At 34.1% G+C, this 20,541-nt stretch overlaps 1 protein-coding gene across 13 annotated transcripts in view; it reads right to left on the bottom strand.

Annotated features, from left to right (window-relative positions):
• The window catches only part of LOC125653381 (FYVE, RhoGEF and PH domain-containing protein 2-like), a 63,775-nt gene that overhangs the window by 16,322 nt on the left and 26,912 nt on the right, over positions 1-20,541 (bottom strand). For 4 of the 13 annotated variants that reach the window (XM_048882820.2, XM_048882822.2, XM_056145446.1 and 1 more), the window contains 7 exons: positions 9,174-10,381; positions 7,155-7,256; positions 4,239-4,387; positions 3,396-3,552; positions 2,750-2,837; positions 317-367; positions 108-166 (listed from right to left, as the gene is read on the bottom strand). In XM_048882820.2, the coding sequence (XP_048738777.1) occupies positions 108-166; positions 317-367; positions 2,750-2,837; positions 3,396-3,552; positions 4,239-4,387; positions 7,155-7,256; positions 9,174-10,381 (1,814 nt within the window). Of the gene's footprint in view, positions 1-107; positions 167-316; positions 368-2,749; positions 2,838-3,395; positions 3,553-4,238; positions 4,388-7,154; positions 7,257-9,173; positions 10,382-10,746; positions 10,894-15,539; positions 15,601-16,076; positions 16,235-17,655; positions 17,922-20,541 lie in introns of those variants that run through there. The other 9 variants (XM_048882821.2, XM_056145441.1, XM_048882823.2 and 6 more) reach the window with 8 other exon arrangements.

Raw genomic sequence — 20,541 nt, 5'->3', positions numbered from 1 at the left:
TTCTTTTATTTGAGCAGTCAAAATCTAAGTAAAATCCCAAACTTAAGTCCAAGTATTAACTTAAATTCTTTTCGAAAAATCTAGTTCGGTCACTGCATGAAACTCACAATTTTTCTCATGGCTTCCTCAGAATGTTTAGCTGCTATCTCAACTTTCTCCAAAGCAGCTATGGAAATCCAAAATAAAATGAGTCATTTTAGGTGAAATAAAAAAAATCAACATTAAAAGTTTTAATCAATGCTTAATTCGACATTTCTACCTTAGCTACATAAATCCGTGCAGAAATAGAACGATTCTCGAGTAAATGAAATCTTACTTTTGGCATCCTGGGAATCGGGAGAATCTTCTGGTAGGTGTTTGGTGTAATCTGACAAAATAAAAAATTATCACAATTTCTGCAAAATTTCATATTAAAAGCAAGAATGACATTTCATAATGGTGAAGTACAGACTGAAAATAAACTAAATCTGATTGTCTATAATGAAGCAAACTGACTCTATAAACTTGTGAGATAAATGGACAACTTCTGTGAAACCCAACAGTAGCCCAGCGAGATAAATTAATAGGAAATCTGTAACTTAGTGAGATAAACTGAATGGAAATCTGTAACTTAGTGAGATGAACTCACTGGTAATCTGTAACTTTGTGAGATAAACTGACAGGTATTCTGAAACTTAGTGAGATAAACTGACAGATAATCTGTAACTTAGTAAGATAATCTGTAACTTAGCGAGATAAACTGAATTATTCCATAACTTTGTGAGATAAACTGACAGGAAATCTGTAACTTAGTGAGATGAACTCACTGGTAATCTGTAACTTAGTGAGATGAACTCACTGGTAATCTGTAACTTTGTGAGATAAACTGACAGGTATTCCATAACTTTGTGAGATAAACTGACAGGAAATCTGTAACTTAGTAAGATAATCTGTAACTTAGTGAGATAAACTGAATTATTCTGTAACTTAGTGAGATAAACTGACAGGTACTCTGTAACTTAGTGAGATAATCTGTAACTTAGTGAAATAAGCTGTAACTTTGTGAGATAAACTGTCAGGTATTCCATAACTTTGTGAGATAAACTGACAGGAAATCTGTAACTTAGTGAGATAAACTGACAGGTAATCTTTAACTTTGTGAGATAAACTGTTAGGTAATCTGTAACTTAGTGAGATAATCTGTAACTTAGTGAGATAAACTGTTAGGTAATCTGTAACTTAGTGAGATAATCTGTAACTTAGTGAGATAAACTGACAGGTAATCTTTAACTTTGTGAGATAAACTGTTAGGTACTCTGTAACTTAGTGAGATAAACTGACAGGTAATCTGTAACTTAGTGAGATAAACTGACAGATAATCTGTAACTTAGTAAGATAATCTGTAACTTAGCGAGATAAACTGACAGGTAATCTGTAACTTAGTAAGATAATCTGTAACTTAGTGAGATAAACTGAATTATTCTGTAATCTAGTGAGATAAACTGACAGGTACTCTGTAACTTAGTGAGATAAACTGTAACTTAGTGAGATAAACTGTAACTTAGTGAGATAAACTGTAACTTTGTGAGATAAACTGACAGGTACTCTGTAACTTAGTGAGATAAACTGTAACTTAGTGAGATAAACTGACAGATAATCTGTAACTTAGTAAGATAATCTGTAACTTAGCGAGATAAACTGACAGGTAATCTGTAACTTAGCGAGATAAACTGACAGATAATCTGTAACTTAGTGAGATAAACTGACAGATAATCTGTAACTTAGTAAGATAATCTGTAACTTAGCGAGATAAACTGACAGGTAATCTGTAACTTAGTAAGATAATCTGTAACTTAGTGAGATAAACTGACAGATAATCTGTAACTTAGTAAGATAATCTGTAACTTAGTGAGATAAACTGACAGATAATCTGTAACTTAGTAAGATAATCTGTAACTTAGTGAGATAAACTGACAGGTAATCTGTAACTTAGTGAGATAAACTGACAGGTAATCTGTAACTTAGTAAGATAATCTGTAACTTAGTGAGATAAACTGAATTATTCTGTAACTTAGTGAGATAAACTGACATGTAATCTTTAACTTAGTGAGATAAACTGACAGGTACTCTGTAACTTAGTGAGATAATCTGTAACTTAGTGAAATAAGCTGTAACTTAGTGAGATAAACTGTCAGGTATTCCATAACTTTGTGAGATAAACTGACAGGAAATCTGTAACTTAGTGAGATGAACTGACAGGTAATCTTTAACTTTGTGAGATAAACTGTTAGGTACTCTGTAACTTAGTGAGATAAACTGACAGATAATCTGTAACTTAGTAAGATAATCTGTAACTTAGCGAGATAAACTGACAGGTAATCTGTAACTTAGTGAGATAAACTGACAGATAATCTGTAACTTAGTGAGCTAAACTGACAGGTAATCTGTAACTTAGTAAGATAATCTGTAACTTAGTAAGATAATCTGTAACTTAGTGAGATAAACTGACAGGTAATCTGTAACTTAGTGAGATAAACTGACAGGTAATCTGTAACTTAGTGAGATAATCTGTAACTTAGTAGGATAATCTGTAACTTAGCGAGATAAACTGACAGGTACTGTGTAAACTCAAACATTTGGCGATTGTGAATGGCCTGTAACATATGATAATTGAAAATTAAGACATTCCATCTTTAAAGAGAGTCTGATATCAGCGAACTGTGAATGGGCTACAACATGTGTTTATAATTGAAATATTTGGATTTCCTACCTTTAAGCAGCAGCTGATATCTCGGAATTCTCTGAATGGGTTCTAACATGTGATGTTGTAGTGTCAGCTTGCCACACTCTGGATAAGTCTGTAGTGAAGGAATTCGAAAACTCTGAGATTCAAATTTGGGAAATTTTGCATGGCGAGTAGTTCTTACAGAAAAAGAGCGAGCTGTCTGCCGATACTTTACAGTGGATACCTCATCAATTTCTACAGACAGTAAAATCACAGCTGCAAGGTCACTTTGATAACTCGAATCTTTTACATACAGTAATGGATTCTATTTATGATACAATGTGCCAAATTATGTTACTAAAATTTATAATAAAACAGTGTCCCTGGCTGATAGTCATTTAACAGCAAATACATTTATTTTGTGCTAATTTCTTTACTGTATACAATTTTTATTCATGTGCAAGAAATTTTTGTGAGGCTCATGAGAACCTCGTCATCATGAATATTTTTTGTCACGAAAAACTTCTGCATCTGTTTATACAATAATTTCGGTTGCGAAAATTTGTCGCCACAATCCAGTTTATCACTGGTATTCACGAAATTCTGAGGCAAATAAAACTTGGTTTACTGCAGGATCAAACTGTGTAAAAGTTAGCTCTTAATTGAACACGTTGAAACAAGTTGTACAGACCTGTATGTCTTTGATAAGACTGGAAAACTTTGGCGATTTTTCCATCCATGTGTTGATGAGGTTCATGGCATGGTCAAAATTTCGGACGTACTCTGTGTAGAGCTTCAGGAATGGGGCATTGGTCTTCATCAGGTCTCCTATTCTGGGCTGTGCATCCCTGTAAGTATAAAATCATAATGACTGAAGTCCGAGTCGAGATCGAGTCACACTCCCATGCACTGTTTGACATCATAAAGTGGCTAATAATTGTCGTTTATTACTATGTGACCTAATTAATCTTCCATGCATTATGTCTATATTACTATGTGACCTAATTAATATTCATGCATTGTTTTTATATTACTATGCGACCTAATTAATCTTCCGTGTACTGTTTCTATATTACTATACGAGACCGACCATTCTTCCATGCACTCAATCTGACTAAAATTAGATCTTTTATGCTCCTAAATATTTAAGTGACCAGATCAAAGGATCTTTGATTTTAATCAGATTGCCATGCAATGTTCTATATTATGATGTGGCTTACCAGAGTCTTCCATGCGTTTTTGTAGCTGTGTGACTTACCAGTCTTCCAAGCGGTTTTGTAGCTCTGTGACTTACCAGTCTTCCATGCGTTTTTGTAACTATGACTTACCAGTCTTCCATGCGTTTTTGTAAGTATGACTTACCAGTCTTCCATGCGTTTTTGTACGTATGACTTACCAGTCTTCCATGCGTTTTTGTAAGTATGACTTACCAGTCTTCCATGCGTTTTTGTAAGTATGACTTACCAGTCTTCCATGCGTTTTTGTAGCTATGACTTACCAGTCTTCCATGCGTTTTTGTAGCTGTGTGACTTACCAGTCTTCCATGCGTTTTTGTAGCTGCGGTAGGAGGAAGTCCTTGTGGAAGTGGTGGATACTGGTGATGTTAGAGAAGATCTGGGGGATGATGTCTGGGGGAAGAAACTTCTGGACCTCATTCTCCTCGCGTAACTTCCTCTGGAAAATCTGGGAATAAAGACAATTACATAAACCACAGAACAGGAAATAACATCCAGCTCTGCCCGTTTTCCACATTCAGAAATGACATATTTACAGTACAAATTTATTTCTTCTTTCAATAATTCAATCAATTTTCATCCAATTATTTCATCTACCCTCTTTCAATAATTCAATGATTTTTCAATTTTCACCCCTTATTTTATCTTCCTTCTCTGGATAATGCAATCAATTTTCACCCCCTTATTCAGGAGTGTGAATAATGCAATCAATTTTCACCCCCCTTATTCAGGGGTGTGCAATATGCTATTAGCCAAAGGGTTGAAGTGGCAGTAACAAAGTTAGTATAGCCCAAGACTGTCAGTTACATGTACCAACCCATGGAAGTAATGCAACAAAAAGCCTAAAAATGGAGTTGAATAAGAATATACAAAGTTTCATATCTTTTATTTCTAATCAAATTCTTTGGTAGTTTCTGATCTAATGGTGAATGATGCATCAGTTTGATTAAGACTATCTCAGTTTTCATACTCTCTACATGGAATGTGAATGACCTTCATGTTCACGGAAGTTGAGTTTTCCCTGGACCTTTGAAGTTCACAATATCTACATTTTTCACAGTACTTGCAAAGGACGAGACTTTTCTCTTCATCAAAGTACAACAATGGTCATATGGTTTTATCCACTGAATACCTCCACTAAACGTTTTCTCGCAATTGTCAGGTGAAAAGAAAAAGGTAAAGATAACAAGCAGTGATCAAACTCATTAACCTATAAAGAATACAACAATGACAGCAAGGCAAACAGGGACCCGGCCTGGAGACACCACATGCTTCTCCATTTTGTCACTGATCCAACTGTTGCTAACAATGCACAGTGCACATGTATATATGTTCAAACGGATTGAAGATCTTGATTTGTCAACAAAGTTAAATCGTATGTAAACTCAGTCAATGTAATATTGACATTTGTACTGTACAATGAATAATACTTTCGTTTCATATTCACTAGCCGTATGGGCTAACACAGCATTGATTTTCGCTAGCCTAACTTCTACAATCGGTAGCCCTGGGCGTCAGGTGATGGTAATTGCACACCCCTGCCAAATTATTTCACCTCACTTCTCTCAATAATTCAATCAATTCTCACTGTCTTGTTTATACACAACGTCTGTAGCTCCACATGACCTTCAGTTCAACCTAACATTTACAGTATGAATTTTACTCTTGTTAACCATTCTTTTTCTCTCAGCTGTGCAGGGACCGTAGCTCTCTGGTCTGATGTGTATACTAGAGAACTACAGTCTCATGCATGTAAAGTACATATATGAATTCAGCACTCCTATACATGGTATGGATTTATAGAAAGTTTTACAAAATTAATATATTTTTAACATATTTCGATATAATATTTAGATAGCTCCCTTTTGCAAGAAAAAGTTCGGACTGCCTTTTGTCTTTTTCCCTTTACACAAGCCCTGCCTGTTCTCCGACATTCTAATGCTGCAGTGTGTAGATTAAGTGTTTTAAGGTTGATCCTTACACTAGGACTTAGATTCTTTATGACAGTAACATCCCAAAATAGCGATTTTATGGTCTGTTGAATTATTTGTACTGATTGATTTGTTTGTATATGATCATAGCTCAGTGTATAAAGCACCGGGTTAATCACCTGCAGATCCAGAGTTTTTTGGGGGTTTTTTTGGTATTTTTTTTTTTTTTTTTTTTTTTACAGTTCATATTTATTTACATAAATTTTTCAGATTTGGGGGTTTTTCTCCAGAGTTGCATGTCTTTGCCTCTTTGACATTATTGACACGTACTTATTATCAAATCGCTCATAATCAAATCATTTCGTGCTTCTTAAATAAAAGTCTTATGACATTTTCCTGACTTTTTTTCAGATCTGTGACCATCATATTTTGCAACTACAATTCTCTCTATAACCCCATTAACTCTGCCATTACCTATAATTGTGTGCATGGCCTCCATTATAAAACATGACCGTATTTCCAGACTAATTTACGATGACAATGCTCATTCATGATTTTCACAATGTCATGATTTTCACAAACTGGAAAGGTCTAGCAATTTATCGATGACATTCTTTGCAATGTTCATTCTAGAAATTTGAAATTACTAGGTGGCAATGCCCCCCCCCCCCCCCCCCCCCCCCTTCCCCTTGGGTTCAGATCTGGGAGGGATTATGAATTACATACTCATGATTCTCTATGTTACTACTAGGACATGTATCATTATCCTTAACCTTAATTCAATATTTTTAACATCAACTCATCATTTTTCAGCAGAACATTTCAATGATAAGGTTGGTCTACTCTCATTTGTTTTTTCTTGTCATTGTCTTTTAAAAAGCATCTGTTCTATCTTTTCTTGTCAGATAATTTGATCTGCGAAAATGAGTAATTAAATTTGTTTTAATTTGCATCAATACAGTTAGATCAAATTATCATAAGTCTACCATTGAAAAAAGCATTTAAAAGAATCATTTCATTGCCTGATAAAATTCAAACCAAATGACGGACCACAAAATCCAGAATTCAAACAAACATGCAATGATACGATGTTGTGTGTGGGCCGCCAGGAAGCAATTTCATATCATAATACATGGCTGCTATGTCATGGTTACAATATCGTAGACACATAGCAACACTCTGATGGTGTTGACCTACATACATGTACACGATTTATTTCCTGTTACAGAAATAACCCAGTAGTTACATCGACACTGATGTATGACCTGTCGACTTACGACATACCTCGTCCAGCAGCTGCAGTCTTGCGGTATATGCCGTCTCGGTCTGCAACAGTTCCGTTGCAATCTTCTGAATTTTACACTGCCCCACACAGCTTGGGTCCTCCTACAGAGAGAGAAGGGCAGCCGTCAATCTTAAGCACGACATAATATTAAAAAGAAATATTGTATAAGGAAACTCTAAATGGACAACTTTATACCATAAACAGAAAAAAATTTAAATATTTATATCTGTTGGTTCTTTATCCCGTGGGGATCCGGGTTAGAATAGCTAGGTCCTCAGTACCTCTTGTTGTAAGAGGCGACTAAATGTGGCGATTCTTTGAATGAGACCGCAAAAACCGAGGTCCCATGTCACAGTAGGTGTGGCACGATAAAGATCCCTACCTGCTCAAAAACCATAAGCGCCAAGCATAGATCTAATTTTTGAATCCCTTAAATTCACCGGCAATGGTGACGTCTCGACACAAGTGAAAAAATTTCGGAAGGGACATTAAACAATTATTTATACAATTAATCAATCTGTCGGTTCTCTCTTTAATGAAAAAGTGTCTAGGGAATGTGTGAGTTGAAATTCGAGCATTTTGTCTGCACATTATAACACCCTACAAGTCATATATGCATTTAAAGGGATAGTAAAGGTCTTATTGTTCAAATTTTTTGAAGGAATTAAAATGAGTTCAAATGACTCATACAAGTTATTTTCTGATAAAAATAACAATTTTATGCATTTATCTGCATCTCGTTCCAAATTTAAAACGATTATAATCTTCAAATTATGTCCTTTGAGTGTTTGCTTCCTGGACAAAAATTCAATCTGCTATACAAGTTCGCTCCTGGCGTAAATTTTGACAGACATACAGTCATTTTAAAGTTGAAAAATATCATTCTTATATCTTTTTAATTTATATTAGAAAGGAATAAGATGATTTAGGGTGAGAAAAAAATTTCCATCAAAATGAGCTGTACTATCTCTTTAGTACGGAACAGTCTAAAAACATGCAATTATGGAATTCCTCTAAAACAACCTTGGAAAGGGTAGAATATTCGAAAATGTGAAACTGCACACATAACTCACAGACAGTGAAGGGGTCAAATTTCAGACAAATATTTTCTGTCTTTGAAGCTTTTTTTTTTAGTCTGGAGCTCAGTTTATTATTGGGCCAGGCAACAGTACATGTACAGAGGTCTCCAGTGATAATCAATAAAATCTTGTCTTCACCTCGCCAGCAGATGCAGGGGATCTGCACAAAATGTGTCGTTTCAACCTTATCTTATTTACAAAACCTCAGCATTATTTGCACACAGAGCAGACAAAATATGGCAACTGCACACATCAATATTGTGAATGAGAAGCTGAGTCATAGAATCAATTCAAATTTAAACATAAATCATACTGAAATTGATTTAGCATAATTCTAAAGTGTCGTATAATTCATTGAGTGTGTTTACAATCATGAAGGAAATATAATGCTCCATAAGGTCTTATCTGACAATATGTTAAATCTTTTTTTAAAAAGTCTTTATTTGGAGAAGCAAATAAATTTTGTGATATTAATTAAACTTCATTTGATAGTTAAATAAGTTTTAAAGCAAACAAAGTTTAAAAATTTATGTTCCCACTTGGAACTTGTGTGTGTGTGTCCGTGTGATTTGAGAGGTGGTGTACATGTATGTATGTTTTGTTCATTTCATTTATTTAAAATTATTTGTCATAAATAGTGTGTGTGACAAAAGCTAAATGAAGGTTAATCATACAATACCGTTATACGCAAAGTTTAATTGTGAATGACTAATGAATAATGAAGGTTTCAAAGTATGTCACAATTGCTTTTTCAAAAAAATCATGTGACATAAAGTGTGCAAATGGCCGATGTAACCTTTCTTTAGAAGACGAAGCGCTGAGATTTTCATAACTTATCGAAACCTTAACCTGCACATTAGTCATCCTACAGTATACGCATCAAAGGAATTTTACAATCATAGGTTTAAAGACAAGTGACAAGAAATAAATGACATAAACCTCTTTGACCTTCACCGGATGTTCTTCTTCAAGGTCACTATCAAAATCACTGAAGCTGCCCACATCTGAATCCGACCAACTGGAATCGAACAATTTAGCTGGGTCAAGGCCGATTTTGGGTCCGTCATCTGCCGTTTCTCCTTCCTCCCTACCAGTTTCCTGTTCGACAGACGATACTCCATTGCTATAACAACCAGAACTCAGAGATTTCACACTATTGCTTATGTCACTTTTACTCTCGGTGATGTTCACATTTTCGTAGGTATCCCCAACTTCTTCGGGGACAATTTCTTTGTTTTTACGTGAAGTTCGAGGAGAAGAGGTCACAGGTTCATTGTCTGAGGAGTTGCTTTTATGTGAGGAACCTGAACAGCGATTGCTATTGAACACATGTTTTTTTGTGGCTGGTGACAGGACAGGACTATTTGTTCCAGAAGAGCAGTTGGAATGATCAGAAAGTGAGGGCTTTGGAGGTTTCTTATGAACAGGGGGTGGACTTTTCACAGATTTTTCCGTATCCTTTTTAGACTGTCTGGTAGAATTCTGATTTCTCACAACATCGGAGGGTTTCACGTTTGGAATTTCTAGAATATTTTTATCCTCCTCTAGTTTCGCACATTCTAAGTCAGTAGATTTTGAATTATTTGGCTTCTCCTCATTTTGGTTTGCACTGTGAGGATGATCTATTTGGTCAACCACTGCCTTCACGTAACCTTTAGACATGACGGTCTGACGAAACTGTTCATTTCTTGACAGCCCTGAACATAACACACTGAGAGAGTTCTCTCCCTTTGAGTTAAAAAATGTTTGAGGATTTGGATAAACAAACCCTCGTCTTTTAAAAGATGGAGATGAAGGAGTTGAAGATGATCGTAATCGGGTCTCACGGGTTCGTGTCCCAATCTCCTGGTATTCTAAAAGTCTCCTTTTCACAATCCCGCACAACTTTGGCGAGTTCGGTGTTGACTGTGTTGTTTTCTCAAGAATGGTTTCCTCACAAGGGGAGCTAACTTCAGTCTGTGGCTCACTCACTGATCGCAGTAGATCTCTATCCAATGGAATCGTGGGATCGTCTTCGGAGTTTTCCGAGTCAGCTGTACCTGTGGTGACAGTTTGAATCACTAGACCATTGCGTGTTCGGCCTTGAAGTTTCTTACTCAGTCCAACATTAGTGAAAAGTTTATCCAGAAATTTAGGCTTTGAAGGAGCTGTAATTAGAAAATTCACAAGACTTTTAAATATAGTGAATGATATCAATACATGTATAACTCAGTATTATCTTATCAATTGTCTGTATTAGTTTCTAATCAATTCAAAGTTAAAAAGTTATCATTCAATGTGATTATTTTGATTTAATAAATTTTTAAATACAGATTTAGAAGAAGGAGGAAAAAATAAGAAAATGTTTACTTTAGTCCTATATACAGATAGGATTTTTAAAATGCATCAACTAACTATTACATGTATATTCACCATTACGCACACTCATCAAATCACTGCGATACCACACCACAATTAAGATGAGTCAATCATCACACAGCGATTCTTACACAGTTCACAACACAACACTTACCCCACATACACATTGTGACCAATCAGTACCCTGGGGGGAGGGGGTTTGCCTGCCCTCTCCCTGACCCTCAGTCTGAAGCAGGTGCCCCCTAACTAAACACACTGGCAGTATACATTCCTACATACAGTAGCCGGATGACACTTCATTCTATTGATTTTTACTGCTAGGAATTCCACTCTGTGGCTCATTAACACACAGACTCACTAACTCAGCCTCTTCATATTGATTTTTAGATTTTTTTTTCTTTGTGTGTGAAACTCAGGGACAACATTTCAAAATAAATTTATTTGTTTTCCATTAGTGTCATGCATGGCATGTAATACAGAATAACATGATTTCCATGTGAATTTCACACATGTATTAAAATATCAATTAGATTGCATCTGAATTTGATATCAAGAATTCTAATGTTAAATCACAAAAACAATCTCTGTAAGATCTATAATGAATTTATGCCTGATTATTATTATTATTTTTCAATTCATAACCAAATTGATAACCCACCTGGAAACTATCAGTCAATATAAGCAGTCATCAATTTAAACACAATTTTTTTTCGTCATTATGCATATTACTATTGTGAAATTGGGTTTGTTTTATATCCCTAATAGAAAGAAATTTTTTTCATGAAGCAAATTGAGTCTCTACCACTGAACTACCACAAGCTGACGTGTTAAACTGAAACTTATATATATTAATTAGCCGAATACAAATATAGGATTACACAGTACAGAGAGGTCAGATGCTGGCTGAAGATGTCTGCAGGAAACATGATTAAGAAGTGTCAAGGACTGTTATATTAGGAATGTACTAAAACAGAGGAAAGAAAGAGGGCAGTGATGTCACACAAGATTCAAGGTCATCCAATGAAGCAGATGCTACTGTACAAGATGTACACAGTTGTAAGTTACTGTACACAAGATATATACAGTTGTAAATTACTGTATGAGATGTACACAGTTGTAAGTTACTGTACACGAGATGTATACAGTTGTAAATTACTATATGAGATGTACACAGTTGTAAGTTACTGTACACGAGATGTATACAGTTGTAAATTACTGTATGAGATGTACACAGTTGTAAGTTACTGTACACGAGATGTATACAGTTGTAAATTACTGTATGAGATGTACACAGTTGTAAGTTACTGTACACGAGATGTATACAGTTGTAAATTACTGTATGAGATGTACACAGTTGTAAGTTACTGTACACGAGATGTATACAGTTGTAAATTACTGTATGAGATGTACACAGTTGTAAGTTACTGTACACGAGATGTATACAGTTGTAAATTACTGTATGAGATGTACACAGTTGTAAGTTACTGAACACGAGATGTACACAGTTGTAAATTACTGTATGAGATGTTACTGAACACGAGATGTACACAGTTGTAAGTTACTGTATGAGATGTACACAGTTGTAAGTTAATGTGATAAGACCTATATCTTCTACAGTCAGATAATTACAATCACAACCTTATATCTTCTACAGTCAGATAATTACAATAATAACCTTACGTCTTCTACAGTCAGATAATTACAATAATAACCTTACGTCTTCTACAGTCAGATAATTACAATCATAACTTATATCTTCTACAGTCAGATAATTACAATCACAACCTTATATCTTCTACAGTCAGATAATTACAATCACAACCTTACGTCTTCTACAGTCAGATAATTACAATCACAACCTTATATCTTCTACAGTCAGATAATTACATTCACAATCTTATATCTTCTACAGTCAGATAATTACAATCACAACCTTACGTCTTCTACAGTCAGATAATTACAATCACAACCTTATATCTTCTACAGTCAGATAATTACAATCACAACCTTATATCTTCTACAGTCAGATAATTACAATCACAACCTTACGTCTTCTACAGTCAGATAATTACAATCACAACCTTATATCTTCTACAGTCAGATAATTACATTCACAATCTTATATCTTCTACAGTCAGATAATTACAATCACAACCTTACATCTTCTACAGTCAGATAATTACAATCATAACCTTATATCTTCTACAGTCAGATAATTACAATCACAATCTTATATCTTCTACAGTCAGATAATTACAATCACAACCTTATATCTTCTACAGTCAGATAATTACAATCACAACCTTACGTCTTCTACAGTCAGATAATTACAATCACAACCTTATATCTTCTACAGTCAGATAATTACATTCACAATCTTATATCTTCTACAGTCAGATAATTACAATCACAACCTTACATCTTCTACAGTCAGATAATTACAATCATAACCTTATATCTTCTACAGTCAGATAATTACAATCACAATCTTATATCTTCTACAGTCAGATAATTACAATCATAACCTTATATCTTCTACAGTCAGATAACTACAATCACAATCTTATATCTTCTACAGTCAGATAATTACAATCATAACCTTATATCTTCTACAGTCAGATAATTACAATCACAACCTTATATCTTCTACAGTCAGATAATTACAATCACAACCTTATATCTTCTACAGTCAGATAATTACAATCATAACCTTATATCTTCTACAGTCAGATAATTACAATCATACCCTTATATCTTCTACAGTCAGATAATTACATTCACAATCTTATGTCTTCTACAGTCAGATAATTACAATAATAACCTTATATCTTCTACAGTCAGATAATTACATTCACAATCTTATGTCTTCTACAGTCAGATAATTACAATAATAACCTTATATCTTCTACAGTCAGATAATTACAATCATAATCTTATATCTTCTACAGTCAGATAATTACAATCATAATCTTATATCTTCTACAGTCAGATAATTACATTCACAACCTTATGTCTTCTACAGTCAGATAATTACAATCATACCCTTATATCTTCTACAGTCAGATAATTACATTCACAATCTTATGTCTTCTACAGTCAGATAATTACAATAATAACCTTATATCTTCTACAGTCAGATAATTACAATCATAACCTTATGAATGACACGAGTACACCACAAACAAGTCTGGTGACACATTGTAGTTTTATACAGTTGTACGACATTGTTTACTAATGAGCAATCACAGATTTATTGTTTGTCATGTTTATAATGACCAGTTTTACATCCTGGGCTAAAGAAGTCAAGCCATTTAGGACCTGCATATACATGCAACATTTCATTATCTCTTTTTTAAAATGCAGGTTTTCACTTCAACAAAAATTAAGAATTGAGGAAGAAAAAACTGTGTCAAGGGAAATAACTCCTGTAAGTATTAACAAACATTTCAATGAATCAAGGAACTTGTGAGTATATACAGTCGTGTGACAATTAACATGGCTAGTGACACATTTTTACATCAAGCACTTCTGAATCATTTGTATTTTGACCTTAGGAGATTGTTTCTATGTGACTAATCTCTCTATCTAGATTTTTATATCTACATATAGGACTTAAATCACAAATGTATAAGTGTGTATGTAGATGTCAAATCGTCAGCAAAATCATTAATCATTGCATTTTTTTTTTTACAAATAAGATGACCTTCAAAATTGCCTTATATATTTTTATTTAGAGAATTGTTTTATCATTAATATATATACATGTGATATAGTCTTGGGTCCAATTAAACCAAGAGAAATGCATGAAAACACCATTTGTGTGTGAACAAATAAAAGCCGCACTCTAAAGGGACTGAAGGCCTGTTGGAGATAAAATTATACATCAATATCTTGGGGACAAAGTGACCCTCAAAAAATCAGAAATAAATTGAAGCCCTGTAACAAAGGATGAGTGCACCCTCCTCGATTTGATAAATCAATTTGAAATCAAAGAGTGGAGGAAAATTTGAGGCAGTTTTAGCTGATGAAGACCCTGCTGAATTCCTCCGCCTCCCACGAATTAGGATTTTGAAGATGGGGCAACTCTGGATGTCAGTGGTTCAACCCAACCCCCATACCCTCCCCCTAGTTCATTTTTTAAAACGATCTGCTTCAATTGTTTTCTTGTTTATCATAACACAAGACAATCCCACACACAACATGAGCCGATATGATATCATTAATAATAAGTCAAACAAACTAAAACTGTTTCAGAAAATCGATAACAAGCACATATATCATACTTATAAGATAAACCTTAGACAGATTACTTCCTCTTTTCAATTCAACTGAACAATTTCACACATTGTATAGAGCTCATATTTGATTCTCCAATCAAATTTCATGAAAACGATAACAGATATTCAACTTCATAAAGCCATTTCTACTTGTCAAGTTTGACCACTATAGTTGGCAAATACTTTTATACTTACTGATTCTCAGATACATTGTGTAAATTGTACGAAATTTAAAAATATTTGTAAATTAATCAATAGATTCAAATTATCACATACTTTCTTTAATACTAGAAAATTTTTCAAAAAAGATGCTTTCCAATGCATTGTAGAATATGATAGAAATTGCTGACTATACTTTCAGAAGACATGGAACCTCAATGATTCATACAACTATACACATGACAGGTGTGGTGTAGCCTCTGAATTCTTCTAATCTTTTTTTTTTCAATCCTGAATATTATTCCAGCAATCAATGCATCTAAATCATGATACCAGGCTAATTAATTAATACCCAGTCTCTGAACCACTAATTACAGCTAATTAATTAAAGCCTGCCAATACTGCAGAAATCAAAGGAATTCTTGGGAACTATAATAAAAATCACATAATCCATAATTATTATCATCATGCAAAATACCACAAGGTTAATGACTAATCTCTCACTTAGTACCTTTGCAGCTGCATGTGAGGACTATAACACATATGTTCCATATGAAAGTTACGAGACAGAAATAAACTGCTCAATGTTCATTCATGTAAGTCTTGCTTTTGAAATCCACTTCAAGTCGGAAAATATTTATGACTGTAGAACTTCCTTGTTTGTGTGGATCGAGAGAAAAAAAATTCTGATGATAAATGTAGAGGAATTCACACCTTGGTTTGATTTGAATAGATATCATCTTTTTATTTTCCCTAGTTTCTCTCACCGCGAAAATTCATATCCTTCTGAACAACAATTAACTCCAAACTTTCTCCAAATATAGATCATATGCTATGACATACAGGATTATGAGGACATGCCCCCCAACAATTTAGTAATGCCAATAGTCTGCTCAGGTGTACAAATAATATCTCTGTTGATAACAAAATGAGGACATGATTTTTACCACTGATATATATCATCCTTTGACTTGATGCAGTTCATGGCGACATGCATGTACGTGTATACATTTTTGTTTAAGAATATTAAACTATAAAAGACACTGACCGTATACATGAACCACAGAAAAATTCTCAGCACGTCTAGGTAGGTATATATTTCCCTTTAGCTAATGCATTATGTCCTTAGAGAGCATTGATAACCAGGATGTACACGACCCCTGGATTACAGAAATCCTCTTAACAGATGGGGACACTTGTCACACTTATAACTTCTAGGCTTGTTTATATGCGACGCTATCAGGTCATATAATATACAATGATGTCCTGTGTTTATACGGGGAACAGCCACGCGTGATACAACACATTTATAGTCGTAAAATACCTATACATTTGGATAATTAGGGACTGACAGAGCGAATCCTGTCTTTCTTCTTCCGTTTGTGCATTATGTCATGATTATAATTAGCTTAATTATTTAAAATCCATAAGGTTGTAGTAAGCTAGTGTATATTAACTGTCAAACTTCTGAATTTGTTCCTTTGTTTTAAGCCTATTTACTGGGGGAAAAAAGCTGAGCATTTAATTTTTCTTGATTTATAAATGCAATTAATACACCAATTATCATGATATTTATACTCGCGCAGGAACCAGTCTAGCTGGGTTTAATGTTCACAAACACTATATCTATATATCTATTACTGGGACAGGAGAATTAATTTCCTTCAAAAGTTAACTTGTTTCTTATAAGCAAAGCTAGCTCCTCTCAAATACAACATTCTATTATGATAAACAATTTATTTTAAAATTGTGTTTGTTTCTTCTTTTAGAAAAGTCAGAAAAAATGCATTGACTCAAAAAATTCCATTGCTATTTTCTCTTCAGAAAATAAACTTTCTTTTTATTTCAATGAAGCAATATATAGTTACAATTATCAAGTCTTTTAAAAAAAAAAAAAATTTGATTATGACAACCGACTCGAATTTAAAAAAAAAAAAATCATCAATGTGGTAAAGTCCATTACTCAAACCAGCATAACATTAAATGTCTTTAGCCCATCCCCTTTCCAATGAAATATCTGATCAATTAACCTATATGTATGTGCCTACATGTACATACATGTACCTATAAAGACTGGGGAATTAACAAACAGTATCAAAGAAAACCCGATTTTGACTTCATGTCACGTGTACTAATTAAGACACCTCATTTGAATTTGAAAACAAAATCAAGTTTTATTATTTAAACTCAATGTTTTAAAATATTTAAATGATAAAATCTTGATAGTGGTATAGGGAAAATTGGATGGAAAGCTATGATGCACATGGATGAAGTTTTCCGTCCCATTTTCATTAAGTAATACATGTACCTGCATCAAGAAACGAATATTCATATCTTAAATCTCATGATGAATAGTATTTTTTCCTTCATTTTTGTGCAGCTATATACATTTAATATGGGACCTCAGTACCAAAGGCCCTTTAATATGTCCTGTTAAAATAAGAACACATCCGTGGCCAGTAATATATTCTACAGTGTATAAAGCCATGAATTTAAAGACCCAAACTCTGCATACATTAAAACGTGGGTCTTCAATGGCAATATCATTTTAACTTCCTGATGGAATAATATTTGGGAGGTCATTTGACATTTCCCAGTCTGAAATCCGATATGTCAACATATCTTACCTGCTTCCCATTCATCTACACCTGGGTTCATTTCTACTTTCAACAGAGAAATGATTTTGACAGGAAGAAAATGATTGCATTTACTGTCATTCTGATAAGTTCCTCAGTCCTGACACTGAAATGGCTGGTTAACTTGCATTTCTCAAAATAATTTAGTCAGCAAACATAAAGACAGGTCAATCCAAACTGATCTGGCATCGAATGATTAATCAAAACAAATACATAAACACTTATCTAAAGGCAATTTCAAATTATATTTATAGGCATGGCCAAACCGAGGTTGAATGAAGAGTCAGTTATCATATAAGGGCTGCTTATATAGATTATTTTTAGATTTGAATTATGGAGGGAAATATTATCAGTATAAGTGGTATTTGGATACACTTAATGTGCATCATATCAATTTTCAAATTTTATATACAAATATAGATTCCACCTGCACATTAAATGTTGAGATATATAGTTAAACCTATCTCATACAACACATGCACACAAGTGGACAGATTTTGTGTCAGAACAAAACATGTGTTGGGTAAAAAGTTACATAAAACTTGGCTGAAAAAAAGTGAATTGGAAATTTATGATCGAAATTCATCATATTAAAATGAATTATGCTAAAGTCGAATTGCAGAGTGTTTACTATATCACAAAAATCTTCCTTTTGATAATACCCAATATTATACATTTATAACACAATATTGTAAAAGTACGCATTTTCCAAGACGTTGCAGGATAATCTCCGAGGTCGAGAAAATGTTTCGAAATATAAAAGCCGAGGCATTTTGATTTCAAACAACATTTCAAGACTGAGGAGGTTATACCCTACATCATCCACGAAAACAACTTTATTTCTATATTCTACTGACTTACATGTACAGTACAGGGTTTCCCTATACAGCTACATTAGTCAGGTCACTTTGTGAATTGTCATTGCAGCTTCCAAAATGGAATGCATGTTTTATGTTGAAAAAAATGGTGAGATCAGAAGGGCTACTATTTTGAAAGATATTTAGTATTATATAAATAGTATTTAGTTTGATGTTGATGGATTATATCATTGCTATGTAATGATCTGATCTGCTCTGAAAATACACAGTCCAAAAATGAACTACACAAATGTGGATTTATTAATTTCCTTACCTGTGCATTGCCATGTTTGTTTCGATTTCAGAATGCAGACAACAGAATTTTGGTTGAATGTCAAACATCCTTCAAACATTTATGTTTGTAATATATATTGATTAATTTTAAAGATAATGAAAGAAAATTTTCAGTTTACCAATGTCATTGTTGTATTAGCAAACCATTAAACAGTTTGGTAGAATTGCAGAAAAGCTGTAACAATAGACATTTAAAAGTAGAGGAATTATACACAATGTCTATTCACATCGAAGACGTGAAACCAATATGGTCTCCATAAGTATACAATGTACAACATTTTAAATCCATGGATTTATTTTCCTTGTGGATGTTTAATATGTATACATGTATGACTATCACTGTTCTAATGCACTTTTGGTGAATCATAATTCATTGGAGAATAATGGAGATCTCTGCAATGACCGTGTTAGAATGGCATGATAGCGAGGGGCATATAAAACTTTATTCACATATTTCGAGGGTGAATGAAGTTTCAAATGCCCTGAAAATTCATGATTGTAATAAATTTGCTGATAATACCGAATCTACATTACTTTCTATTGTAAAACTTTTTGGACACCTGAGACATTTGACTATGATGTCACAGTGCTAAGAAGAGGGAGAGGGCTAAAATAGGCTATATGCCTGCTGTCCGATCCCATTTACTTTGTGAATAAAATAGTTTTAGATAAACAGTGCTAAGAACAGGAAATTTTGAATGTTCCACAGAAATGAGACAGTGATTAGTTCAAGAAAATACGATAGTAGACCTCTCCAGTCACATGACTGAATAAACCAATGGGATTAGATTTTCCATTAAATCTTATACATGTATGATAATTATCAAATGCAATATGAAAACATTATTACTTATTTTGAAAACTGTTTTGCACCCCTAAACAATATCACAGGTAAGTACACAAAGCAATATTATTTAATAAAGGTTAATAATGCACAATTCTGTTTTTACTCCCTTCCTTACAATCATGTTTATCTTTTACATTCCTATCCTGTGATACGCTATGAGATGTGTGTGCTATAGTTTGAGGTTAGTATACTATGCTATCATTGAGATTTCTAGACTATAGGATATGAAATTTGTACGCTATATTGAGGTTTGTGTAGTGGTCGGCCAGGTTCTATCACCGGTGGCCAGTTAGCTCAGTTGGTAAAGCACCTGACTGGAGATTCAAGGGGCCCGGTTTCAAATCCTGGTTTGGTCCATTGCATTTTCTCCCTTCCGGTTACATTTGGTGCCATTGACCACCCCTGGAGTTGAAGGGGAAAGTCCTGCCAGGGGCAAAAGAATCTGGGTTAATTGTGTGTCTTCGAGGGCGAACACAATTTAAGGAGGGAGGAATGTAGTGGTCAGCTGGGTTCGATCACCAGTGGCCGGATAGCTCAGTTGGTACAGCACCTGGCTAGAGATTCAGTGGGCCCGGGTTCAAATCCTAGTCTGGTCCATTGCATTTTCTCACTTCCTGTTACATTTGTATGCTGTGAAATTAATATGCAATGCTATGATATCAGGTCGTCAGGAGATCTTTACTCCTCCTAGGCACCTGATCCCAACTCTGGTATATCCAGGGGTCCGTGTTTGCCCAACTATCTATTTTGTATTCCTTATACAAGTTATGAGATTGATCACTGTTCGTTATCTTCACCTTTTCATCAGTGTGCATTGATATTTGTATGCTCTGTGCATGCTTTGAGACTTTTACTTAAAAGTGAATATCAATGTATCAC

The sequence above is a fragment of the Ostrea edulis genome, chromosome 7, assembly GCF_947568905.1.
Source record: "Ostrea edulis chromosome 7, xbOstEdul1.1, whole genome shotgun sequence".
NCBI lineage: Eukaryota > Metazoa > Mollusca > Bivalvia > Ostreida > Ostreidae > Ostrea > Ostrea edulis.
This window is presented reverse-complemented; position numbering and strand designations above follow the sequence as displayed.